Source organism: Archocentrus centrarchus, chromosome 8, assembly GCF_007364275.1.
Source record: "Archocentrus centrarchus isolate MPI-CPG fArcCen1 chromosome 8, fArcCen1, whole genome shotgun sequence".
NCBI lineage: Eukaryota > Metazoa > Chordata > Actinopteri > Cichliformes > Cichlidae > Archocentrus > Archocentrus centrarchus.
The window spans coordinates 25,970,470-25,983,979 of NC_044353.1; the positions used below are offsets into that span (position 1 = coordinate 25,970,470).

The following is a 13,510-nucleotide window of genomic DNA, read 5'->3' on the forward strand; positions in this document are numbered from 1 at the left end:
ATGACTCAGGACACGTCAAGTCATATTCATAAATATTTGTGAGCAGAAATCAATAGAGCACTACTTCTAATCAGTAATTTAATATCACTGTAGAGGACACAGCAGCATTATGTGCTTCACAGTGGGCAGATTTGCACTGCCAGAAATAATAAGAGCTGTTTTTTAAGCAATTATTCTTGATACATATTTGAGCTGACCTTTCAAAATGTCACAGTATTGTTTCATTATTGGGATAGTGTTTGATGCAGCTCATCAGTAAAAACTATTTTGAGGGCACTGTGATAATTTTATTTTATTTTTTATGCAATCTGCATGGTTACTATGGTCAGAATATTAGGCTTTGTGCCATTAAATCTTCTGTGATAACTACAGAGTTCAGCAGGCTTGGCTCAACAGAGCATTTAATAATAATGTAATGTTGGTCTTTTTTAATGAAAACTGGCTTCTAGGACTTTACTGGGTTGCTTTTTATTAGATAAATAATGGCATGACTGGTCATCCTTATCTTTATATTTTAAAGAAAGGCTAGGATTCTGTTCTCAACCAAGTATCTGTTCTTCTCCAAACAAGCTATAATTCAATAAACATTAAGCCAGAACCACCAGAGGAACACAATTATGCAAATGGATCATAGGTTGCATTTTAATGAGGGGACCGGGAAAGTTAGAGGAAAAATGATCTCCGTGTCTCACTTTAGAAGGCCATCAGGAATCTCCATTGGGATATGTTACTATGATCTTGTATTGATTGCAGATATGGAGCACAGTTGGGTTCCGCTGACCACCAATGGTAGAACAGATGGTACATTTTGACCAAGATAGTGTGTGCTACACACCAACACCTCTTCGGATAATGCTGAGCAACAGATGCTACTCTTATCTGGTGGGTTTTGGAACTGTGTAACTGTGTAACACTTATCTGCTCCCATCGTTTACATGCAAATTGCTGTAGTGTACAACTGGCTGGCTGCAAAAACACAAAAGGGGCAATAAACAGATAAGCAGGATATGCAAGTAATGGGTCCAGGTGGTATTACTTTCATCTTCAAAGCCTTACTGTTGGTGTGTGCTTTATCTCAGAAGCGCAAAAAAGTTGTGCCTATGATTTAAAGCAACGCACAATGTAGATTTAGCGTGCACTGGAGTCAAAGTCTAAAAATATATGATTGAAGAGCTGTTGTTTGGAAGGGTACGCAGTCTTGAAAAATACGCGAGGATATTTTTTTTCAATGATACTTTACATTAAGAGCTGCATGTGGGGTTACACAGAACGATCCTACCTTAATGCAAGGCAACAATGCCCCCTCACAAGTGGGTGGACAATGCTGAACTCTCTGTGCCTGATCAGATGACTAACATTACAGAGAATACAAGGCCACAGTCTTATTTGTCACTGAGGGAACGGAGGCCAAATACACAGGATCAGTTCAACACACTGAGTTCTCCAAGTTGCATCAGAGAGTGTGTGCATGTGGGATTGCTCAATGTTTCCCAGGGCTCAAAGACCATGCAAACCTTAATGTTGAACTAAGTTTGTTGTATTTTTGGGCACTTTGTTACTAGCAGTGTGTTACAAAAACACAATTTGTTCCCACCTTGTTTGACTCTACAAAAAATTGCCAAAGATAATATAGCTTGACAGGCATAAAATATTTTTGCACCAAAGGCGCTATTAGCTGGGATATACCTGCATGGTGTGCAGTGTGTCCCTAAAAACTTTGAGGAAACTGGACAAGGAGAGGACAACAGAAGAAGTGGCAGGCCTAAAAAGACTATCCACAGCAGATGAACAGTATCTGAAAGTCATATCCTTAAGAAACAGGAAAACATCCAGCAAAGACCTGACACAGGACCTGAGATGCATCTGGCCATTCGGTTGATCCATCTCAGTGGGTGGCTGTCAAGAAGCCATTCTTAAGGAAGGGAAACAGGAAGAAAAGGCTGAATATGCCAAATCACACAAGAACTAAAAAAAAAACAGGTCTTGTTGTGATGAATCCAACTTTTACATCTTTGGTTCAAACCATCACCAACACAACTGGCTGCATTTCAGCCAGTGGTGTCGAGGATCCTGTCGAAATTGATGAAATTATAACTGGAGAAAAGTACAGACAGAATTTTGATCCACCCTGCAAATGATTCCAAACACACTTGAAATGCAGTAAAAGCATACATGGGACACCATCTGTCATGGACTGGCCTCCCTAGAACCTGGAACTCAACAATACTGAAGCAGTGTGGGATCATCTTGACAGAGAACAGAACAAAAAAGCAGCCAACGTCCGAAGAAGAGCTTTGAATGACATTCAAGAAGCCTGGAGAACTATTCCTGAAGACTCCTTGAAGAAATTACAAGAAAGCTGCCTGAGAGAGTTCAGGCTGTGCTGAAGAATAAAGGTGGTCATACCAAATATTGACGTTCAAGTTCGTTAGAATTGTACAAACTGTTTATGCCCTATATACGGTATACTGCATATATGTTTGCACACATTTCGATAAATCGCTGCACCCATTTGCCAAGCAAAATAAAAAGAAATGAACGGTGACTCGAGACTTTTGCACAGTACAGCGCAAAAATCACTTTCAAATATAGAACTATCTTCAGGATTTTATTATTTTAATTGAATTCATTGTATATTATGTAGGACGAACAGGGCAGTTTTAAAAGTCATTCATTAAAAAGCAAGCTCAGAAGCTGTTGTCTAGTGCAGGTGGGAAGTTTTTACCCGTCCATTGGGAGTCAAGTCCTCCTTGTTGCGCAATTCAAAAGATTCTTCCTCCTCTTTCTCGCCATAGTCCCGTCCGAGCAAACTGAAGCCCTGCCTGCAGCACAGAAACCAGCAAACTCCTTGCAAAGGCATTCAAATGAGGTTAAGTGTGTCGTTTTCTTCTATCCAGGTCGTTGAATTTAACATTCACGGTGGCGTCTCGACCGTAAGTAACTCCAAAAGCTGCGTGAGCGCATACAGCAAATCCTCTCCATAGATATCCAGCGAGTAGGGTGATGGGAAGCATAAGCTTATTTTCTTCCTTTCTGTCAAGGAATATAAAATGTCTAGTAACTGAACATGTCAGCAGTCGTTCTCGAACACAATCGAGAAAGATGTGACAGGAAAAAAAAAAAAAAAAAATCCTTCACCGCTTCCAGAACTCCAGCTGCTTCTTTCGCGACACCCTGCTGTCCCTGCTTTAGACTTCACAAGACCGAGGCGCAGGAAAAATCTAAATTAGTACCCCAACCTGGTGCTGTAAGTTAAGAACACCAGTCTGGATCCCCCTGACGGGAGCGACTCTGTTGAGATCGACATTTTCTACACACATACGGCGAGTGACCTGAAAGCGCACCTCTGTATATGAACCACTGTCTGACTCCAGAGTTTGAACAAAAGCGTGCTGCTGCTTGGACAGGATCGTGTGGGAAATTAGACCACGCCTATCGACCTCAGGCCTACCACGCGATTGGCTGTATACAGACACTCCCCAGAATGACACGCTCACGGGACACGCCCCTCAGATCTAACAGCATCCACAGCATCACATGTCCTGTGGTAGATGGCAGTAACCAATTTATCCAAAAATCACCATGGTGTCTTATAATATTCTAATAAGGTCCGTCTCTAGTACTCATTGATAGGGGTATTTTCTTTAACCACTCACAAATCTCTCTGGTGTGGTATTTGTAGTATTTATACAGACACTCATTAGGTCTCAGTGACCAGTTTAGTCTTTGAATATTTTTAATAAGGACATAAAGTTATAGATATAAAAAAAAACCCACTTTTAGTTAAAGTGCATTTAAGAACATGTTTTACATAATAGTAATATGCTAAATTCTAAACAAAATTGTCTACCGACCTCCTAGTGTCATTTTGGTTATGGCTCTGTCACACTTACTGACTTTGCTCTCTATACTATATTTTGCTAAATGGTCCACAAAGTTGCAGCAGTAGGAGGCAGGAGGACCAGTGCTAAAACTAGACACGTGACCCATCCAGCCCCCTCAGCACTCATGGTTATTTCTCTGTTAATATGCCTTCATTTCCCCTTTGCTGCTCTGTGTAGACTTCCCCCACACATTTTAGTCAGCTGGCTTTAACTCATTCCTTACCAAGCAGAGCTCCTAGCGGCTGGTTCACCCACTTCGGCTTGATAGGTATACTTCTTTAATTCAGTTCTCAACTGCAGTACATACAAACTAAGGGCCATTTTTGCAGTGTGAGCACAAAAGCACGCCACCACTTCAGATACTTTTAACCCCTGTCTATGCAGTTTCCCTCAGGGCTTTTAAAAATCAATGAAAAGGCTTAGGGGTGGGAGGTGGGGGGTATTTTCAGCTTGGCATTATGGACAGTAAACCTAACTACCCCTTACCCAATTTCACACAGTCATAAGAAAGGAAGCAAATTGCCTCCATTTTTAATTACGTTCTCTTCTGACATACTACAAAAAAGATTGTGTATATTAGTACGCAAGAGAGAATATTTATTTTCTTGAAAGCAGCAGCTTTTCTCTTAGTATCTCTCTGAAGGCCAGATCCTCCCTGTCCTCCCCCATATCCCAAAACAATACGCTGGGGGCCTCTGCTCCCACAGACCTGGAGGAACATATGTTTTATTTTTAGAGCGCTCTCCCTCAGCCCACACTAGTAAAGTGAAAAAAGAGAAAAACCCTCCCTCCGTGTATGGTTTCTGAAAGAGCTGAAGTTAGTAGAAAGACTAAAAGTGTATCAGTATAATCTCCAAATATCCATAAAAAAGTACAGCTCAAATATTATCTATAATTTCTTTTCTTAATTAATAATTTTGGTGCAAAAGCAGCAATCTGAGAAGCTACAGTTGGGTTCTGTCTCTTACAAACTTTGTCCCAGTCTTTCAATATCCTTCACTGTCTTCAACCACCTCCTCCTCTCTTTCCCTCTTTCCAAGAGATGACACATGATTCTCTATTAGCACGCATGCACGCACATATGCAGTCACGCACTCACGCACACATACTTGGATACACACAAGACAACCTGATACAGTGTGTCAGGTTGAGGAACCAGATCAGGAGTAGGGCAGATGATTTGGTAGGGCTCCCAGTTTGAACAGACGCCAAGCTGGCAGGCCTCAAGATGCCAGAAGAGAGGAAAGTGTGAATCTGGAATAACAGTGTAGACATTGAAGTCTTAAAATATGATGGGATGCAGCTGCTAGATGTGGTGGAGCTGCAGGGTTTCTTTGTGCATCTGCAACGGCAAGCAAAATGTGATGTTGCTTTTAAAGCGCTGCGCAAATTTGGATTTCTTGCAGGTCAATTTAAGTGATATTTCACTTTTGCTTCTCCTCAGCCTTTTCTTTTTGGTACATCCAGCCCCCCTCCCCCCCAACCCCACCCCTATAATCACTACCCCCATCCCCAACATATACACAAACACACACACTTCCTGCCTCCAACTTCTCACAGCACCATTTGTTGAAATTGGCATATGGGTTTCCAACTGAGACAGAGTAGACACAAATCACACACATCAAGAGGCAGAGCAGAGCAGAGTGCTGTTCCCTCCACTTTCTGCCTCTCTCTCTATTTCTTTCTGTCTCTCACTCTTTCCCCTTTGAGTTTCTGCCTGCAGGATCCTGTTTCACTGCAGCCCGCATCACAGCCAGACTCACATGTTGGTGAAACAAATTGATTGTCAACAGAAAGAGATGTGAAGTGTGGCCTGCCAAAAAGCTCCTTGCATGATTCACACTTGGGCGGCTGCTATGTTTCTTTCTTTCTTTTTTTTCTCTGAGCAATGATTGATAAAAATCTTTTTGATATGTTTGAAGAGATTTCTGCCTTTGAGGTGTGATTTGAACATTAAAGGGGGTCTGTGGGCAGATAGAAGAATCAGTGAGAAGCTCTATATCTGTACAAAAAAGCTACTGCGTCCAAGGTCAAAGTTTATCTGACAACCCCCACCTAAGGATTTAGGATAGGAACTGACCCTCCGTGGCCCTGACTCGTGACTCAGACAGAGGATTTCCTCCCTGCTGTATTCAGCATTGAACTTAACCCTTATCCTGCTGTGGCACCAACCCCTCTGACACCAGTCCTGTGTGCTTGGGGTGACCAAAAGTTTAGGCTGCAGGTTAGAGGACAGAGGACTGCTGTTTGAAGCCTGCCGGCCCATGTAATGGGATAGGCTTCTGCAAAGCCCTGCGCCATTTGACCTTAACTTCCAACTGTGAAATATCCAGCAGTGCATGAGGATTGCTTGTGACAGAAAGGTTGTTTATGTTAAGATGGGTTGAAATATTGATGGGAAAGAGTTTAAAAAAAAAAAGAAGAAGAAGAATAAAGTCACTGGAATACTTGACATATGTGAGGATCTGGTATTAAACGCAGAGCATCCAGCCACAGAGAGGCTTGTTAAAGGATTTTCAAAGCAAATTACACATCAAACTTCATGCAAGATAGACAGTGGGATTCTTAGGCACACAGCTGAGCTCACATCCATCCTCCCTTTCCTGTTTTACTGTACTCCAGAGAGAGGGTATACCAGTGTTATGAATGCCACAGGTAAGGAAAGTGTTTCTAACCCTGGCTGTGGGTACATCTGTTCCCAGGGACTGCGTGGCGTACAGGGTTGTATCAGTGACAGGCCAGGCTAGAGAAAACATTCCTGGCTTCAACTTCTGACCCTCTCGCCCCAGTTAACCCCTCCCTGTTTCCCTTTCTTTCCTGGCTTCATTACAGTGACCATCAGCAGTCTAGATTCTTGCACACTGGCTCAGCCTATCAATACATAAACTGATAGATTTAGTTTCGCAACAATGATTCTCATGTTTTAACTGACAGGGCGATATTCTATACCTGAGGCATCTGTTGTAAGTACCAAGTATGGAAAGTGTACAATAAATGTCACAGTGATTTTTTTTATAGTGTCTTTTTTAATACAGTTGTTTGGAGTTTGTCTTCTGCCAACTAGAAATATTATGAAACTTTAAAAAGATTTCCACCCAACTATTTAGATATACATCAGTTAAATGAACGATGGTAACATTGTAAATTCAGTATTTAAATACGTTACTGTACTTACTAATTGTATTTGAAAAGCATACATTCTTCAGTTTTGGTAAAAATGTAAATAAGAGCAGACAAAATTCCTGAAATATTGTTATCGCTGTCACCAAAAGACAAATGAGGAGGAGATGCACTGGAATCAAAGAGGCAGAGAGAAAGATGGGAGACTGATAAAAATCAATAGTCAACCGGAGGAGATAAACAGCCAGGGGAACTGAGACTCCAGATCGGAGAACAGACACAACATCTGACAATGCAAACAAACAGAGATGTGCCCTCATAATATCTGGTATTTTCACATCAAAGAGGAGGTAAAGAACAGATAAGATTCCCCAAACAGTTGTGCTGAACACATCCTCTAACTTGTTGTTAACAATTTAGCAGCAGTGGATAAGCAAGCTCTCCCTTTTTCTCTTTTTTTTTTTTTTTCTAAAACCTTTATCATCACATGCTCAAGTCCGTCCAAAATAAAATAATTTATGATAAACCTTCGGTGCCTGGGAGTCAGTGATACTGTAGGTTAAACAGTGCGAGTGTTGGAGTGAGAGAGAAGATAACATATTGACAGTTAGGAAGGCTGGGCAGAGAACCAGAGTCCTTCAGCTATTTTTAGGATGCTGAGTGTGTGAAAGTATGCTGAATGCAGAATAGATGACACATTGCCAAAATCTGAACCTGTGATGGATTAGTGGTGTCTGTGCAAACTTGCATTTCTGCTTGTTCTTATGCATATGCATGTGCAAAAAAAAAAATGGTCGTTGGCACGGAAGCATAGGTGTGCATCTTCTAACATTCATTCGATGGAAAATATGCAAAAATGACTGGGCGTTTTGAGAATGTGTTGATTGGTGGTCAACATAGACATGTCATCGGGATTTGCACAGTCACTGGAAACAGTCTGCTGTTTGTTAAAGAGTAGTCCTGTGCATCTGCGCTGTGGCTTGCTCTCGCTTCCTGTGTTTAGAGATCAGCCTCGAGAGCAGCTCTTACAAGTACAAGCAGTATAATTACTGAATATGGAAAAAGTACCCACTGCTTTACCTCAGTCTGAGCAGCGGCCCTTCACAGAGCGACAGAGTAAACTTCTATCTCTCTGGTCCAATTTATGAGTGTGTATCTGGGTGTCTTTACAGAAAAACCTGGCCAAAATAATTCAAGGTTGATAGAGTTGCGTGAGAGAAAGGAGGTGAAGACTTTGAGGCATTTTCATATGTCAGTTTAAAGCAGAGTGACAAAGGAAAGATGAGAGAAGAGAGTCGAACACAAAAGTTTAACCTGGCTTTAAAGTAAATATGGTGAATCTACAACCTGTTTACATTGGTTGGCATGCTATTTAACGGCCTACTCTACGTGGGCCTTTCTTTCTTTGATCTGGCAGCATTGGCGTACACACCACATATTTTATTCACCTGAAGCCACTGTTGCACCGTGGCAACATTAGATTAATCTGTTTGCATTTAAGAAAATGTACTTTACTAAATAAACTGTGTGTGTGTGAGACAACACACGGGCGTCCCTCCATGCGTTGTCTCGTGTTTCTTTCAGGGCTTCAGCCAAGCTGTTGCCAGGTGCCATGACCTCCAAGAGCAACATTCATGGATAGAGAGGGTGAACCCTGCGAGGAGGACTAGGGCTGTATTTTATTTCTGCACTTCCCCCTACCACAAACGCACACTGTAAACCACAAAGTCCCAGTGGGCCTGGCCTCTGGCTAGGCTTGCTCACTCAAGTTTATCATTAGGATCCACTTTGTTCATAACTAATAATCTCACTCTCTGTTAACAGGAAGTGCAGTCTATGATCCTAAGAGGTAGGACATTTCAGTCTTTTTTCCCTAATGATGAAGATTTTAGTATTAAATAGGCTACTTAATACACTAAATTGCAAGAAATAGCCCTCACTTGCAATTGCTGCCCATCACGTGCCCGGGCCTCCCACCCCACCTCGAAGCTGCGAGTGGAGTGTGGCCCAGCATTAAGGGGACAAGTTGTTCTATAACCTCACTACCAAAGGTACTTTACTGCAGCTCAGCCCCACAGAACTGAGCTTTGGAGGGGAAGGACACACTTTGCATGTCTAGCCAGATATTTTAAGAGCGTGTGCATGCATAGCAAAGCATGCTGCACAGAGGGTTCAGCAGAAAGTCAAAGAAAAACAGACTTTAAGAATTAGCAGTTGTCCTATTGCAATTAGTGGAGTGTTCTCCAGTGTCTTTGGTAGCCAAAGAGAGAGGCATTCAGTTGCCACTTTTTGAACACAAACACAGGAACATTACTAGTTAGCCAACCTGACCACCTTCATGCGTTGTGACTTGGCGTAACCCTTTTCATCTTCACTCATCATCCTTCCAGCTGCAACTGTCATTTACTACAGTCAGTTTCAGTTTAAACAAAGCCTGAGGCAGTGAAACAAAGGAAAAAAGACAGTGGGCAAACAAACTGGGAGGCAGACTAAATACTCTGGCTTGTTTGCTGCATGAGGGACCGAAGAGTACGTGTCACTCACCGAGGCTATATATTTGTCTATATGTGAACTTCTGTGTGTGCGCTCGAGTTGGCAACAAACATCAGAAACAAAAGTGTCTTGACTCCATGTATCTCAGGCCACAGATGCTATTGGTATTTAAACTTAATACAGGAGCCTGTACTGCTGTGTTTGTGGAGCTGTCACTGTGTGTATGCCAACTTTTCTCTGCTGTCTTTAAAACAAGTTTGAAGATGTATGCAGGTGTGTGTGTGTTCGCAAATATAGGTCACTGTTTGTGTAAAGGTGGTTCACTGAGAGCAACAAATGTTGTAACTTGGCGTCACTACTTTTTTCCCCTTTTGAAGTGAAAAGATAGAAGCATGTGTCCCAAAGAGTAAAGCGTAGCTGTTTAGAGACTCATTTGCTTATGTGAGCAAATAACACAGAAAACTTTAAATCAGAATATAAACCACATCAACTCTAATCTCCAAGAGCTACTTCTTTTATACAGTATTTTCTAAGTAGTACAGATAGGAAGACAGTAAACATTGAATCTTAGACAGGACTGCAACTGCACAACCTGTGTGTGAAGCATTGCTGGTGGCAGATAGCATGAATAAAGCTGAATACTTTCTTCAAACATGGGGCATAAAAGTGTTGTTTAAGACAAGAATTATTCAACATTTTGGGACAGGTACTTCTATTCTTGCTAACAGCACGATGAGAGACTCTATCCCACTCTCATGATTGCATTTCATCAGTACTGATTGTTGCACTAAGGCTATAAACGGGGGTGGTGGTGGTGGTGGTCGTGGGGTGGTGCACTCAATCAGATCCTGTCCTAAAGAAACCAGATATATTCAATAATCACAATGTTAAATGGAAAGAAATCACATATCAGAGATTTACAAAGACTAAATGATGGACTCTGTTACTTTGGACAAAGCCAGTCTAAGTGCTTCCCCTCGCTTTTAATCTTGTAAATTGAGTTGGTGCGTCCACTTTTGGTATGACTGGTTGAACAGGTTGTAGCAGCTGTCTTGGACACACCAGTTGGGGTAACACTGGGGGAGAGTCTCCAGAATGGGATACCAGTTCACACATCTCCTGCTGGGCTTACTTGTAGCTGGGATTGGCCCTCACCAGCAGGAGGTCATACTGGTTTATGGACACCTGAAAGGAAGCTGGTTTAATTGCTCTGTTTGCAGCCCTTCACCCACCAGTCTAGAGGAAAACCAGGTTCCCAGAGTCTGTGATAAAAATAAGCACCTGTCTCACCGTCCTGCTGAATTATCAAGTTTCTGGCAGATATTTTAAAACCAGACACCATCAGCATTGTTTACGTCTGTTTTGTGTTAACATATCGGCTACACATAAGTAAAGACAGTGCTCACCATAGAAACCTTTCCAAATTCTTCCATCCATCCTCATGACAGCGTTCTTCTGTCATAACAGGTCGGCAAAATAATCTCCTGGAAACATCCGGGCTTGTTTACGAGTAAGTGTGTTCATGTGCCCGTAGCTATGGGTAATTGTATTTATGACAAATACTTACATGCGTTTTCAAGCTCGTACCCTCAGCACATGTGCTTTCAGTCTGGAGTGGTGCCCCTATGGAAAATACACAGTGCTAATGGGTGCAGACCACAGTAAAATGTGATCCCAAATAAAATCCCTGTGAGAAACAAGACCATCATGGTTCTCCATCTGTCAGTTTGTTTTTCCATGTGTGTGTTTTTTAAAAGACAGAGGGACACAGGAAGAGTGTGACCCCCCCCCCCCCCCCCCCCTCCTTTTTCTTTTGTTTTCTTTTGTCAACAGGGATTAAAACAAATATGCATTTTCTCTCATACTTTCTTAATATAAATAATCATGTGTGTGTGTGTGTATGATGTGTGGTGTGCCAGGGTGTATAAACTTAAAGCACCTTATTTAATTAATTTAGAATTTACATTAGAGGTTTGAACACTTTAAGAAAATGAAATGTTTCAAAAAACAGTTACAAGTGAATAGATTGTGTGAGATAGTTGGACAACAACCAGTGAAACTGTTGCTGAAGGGCTGCAACGTGAGCAATGCCGCTATACTGTGAGAAGCAGAGATCTGTGTGTGAGCTTTACCTGACATCTAGTGGTGAGTTGTGCAGCAAAATACAGTTTTGGTCTAACTCACTGGAGATTGCTCCTGCACCTATCCTGCAAAATGCACATGAATAAAATAAGGTTATCAGTGCTATTGTGCAGAATAAGTTTGTTACTCTTATGATTTCTCCTTACTGTTAGCACATTATAGTTTTTTTCCCCCTCATAAATTTATATAGATATTTGATAATTTGGCTTTTTAGCTAAAAAAAATAAATGTAGGACACAACAATTATCAATCGGAAATGGAAAGAAATAATAACAACACCTCAAAATAAGTGTAAGTGTAGTTTCTATTGCCTGAGGTAACAACTGAATGTAAAGTGAAGTAGATTTCTGCCCTACTCTGGATTAGTTAAGAGTATTTTTTCTATCATGAAAGACGTCTGACCACATTGTGAAGATTTTTGGTTAGATTTATATGATACAAAAACAAAACAAAAACAATTTAGTGAGACAAAATCTGAGACATTATCTAAAAACTCTGCCACTGATTGGTTGGTTATATTAATCATTTATCACTTTTGACTCTGAGTTGTTTTATCCAGATGAAAGGTTTAACCTCAGCCAGATTACATTAGGCTTCCTCTCATCAGCTCTCTAAGGTTACTATAAGGTCAAATGTAAACAGTAATTAGAGAACGAGATGGCTTAAAGCCAAACATATCTATAAGCTATGTGCAGATGTGCAGCATGCAGCTACTGCAGTTTCATGTTATTAGTAAAATAATGCCTGATGTTAAGCTTTACATTTAACCACAGTGCAGTGTATCATAAATTATACAATCTGTGTTGCGTTAAAGGGTGTTAAAGTTTTGTTTTGTTCCCAATAACTGGCAACAATGTAGCATTTTCACTGCAACTCTACTGGACACATGCATGTGTGTAATATAAAACTGATTATTGTACACACTTCTATATTAGAATCTCTCTTAAATATTAGGAGAAGCAGGGAAAAAAATGATTTCCACTGTGACTGAGATGAATTACTTACCAAATCCTTTGCTACTTGTCTCTTGTCTGTTAAACAAATCCTCATGCAAGGCCTGGGGCCGATTTGCAGCCACTTTCCTGTGCTCATTTGATGTCCTATTTTATTCTCCCATGTCATTTTGTCCTGTTTGCCACTGTCTTCTCCCTGCTGATATAATTCTATATATTTATGGTATTTCAGAGTGAAAATAGTTGCAGGGAGCTTACAAACAGACCATCTGATTTGATTGAAAACACGTAAATCCCACACTGCAGGCATTCAATCTCACATCATTACTGACGCTCTGCCGTCCCATAAACCCAATTCTTAATCCCAAGCTTTTTTTTTTTGTTTTTTTTGTTTTAATGTTGTGGTCAGTGTGCCACCAATTGCCACAAATCCCTCTCTGCATCAGTGTCACCCCGCCCCCATTCCATTGTGCATGTGAGTCTCTAGTGATGAATCTGAGTTCAGCCACGACTGGCAACCTCATGCTACAACCTGTTCTGGGTGTATTTGTGATTGCACTTGTATGGCTGAATACCTGGACAAGGTCACGCAGACAGCAAGCAGAACAGTGCAGCCTACTGGTCAGATGTGATTGTCATTCTCCTGCGGTTCTGCTGCTTGTAAAGGATATTAAGGACCTTCATCCTATTTTTGGAACAAGTTCACGTCTGCGTTCCTGGAGAGAAAGAGTTCTTAACCAAACCCTCACCAACTCAGGCCACAGTTGGACAGTTGGAAGCCATGAAAACTGTGCCAAAGGAGGATATCAGATACAAGAGGGAAAGAAAAGCGGAATAAAGAGCTAGAACAGTACTATTTAATCGAAAACTGATCATTTTGACCAGCTTCATAATACAGATTTGGGGACTGAAGAC

The 13,510-nt window shown here is 41.3% G+C and overlaps 1 protein-coding gene across 1 annotated transcript in view; it reads right to left on the reverse strand.

Annotated features, from left to right (window-relative positions):
- plekhh3 (pleckstrin homology, MyTH4 and FERM domain containing H3) overlaps positions 1 to 3,369 on the reverse strand; it is a 36,260-nt gene extending 32,891 nt beyond the window's left edge. The window contains exon 1 of the mRNA XM_030736847.1: positions 2,726 to 3,369. Coding sequence (XP_030592707.1) covers positions 2,726 to 2,860 — 135 coding nt within the window. The 5' untranslated portion in view covers positions 2,861 to 3,369. The remainder of the gene's footprint in view (positions 1 to 2,725) is intronic.
- Positions 3,370 to 13,510: the final 10,141 nt, after the last annotated feature.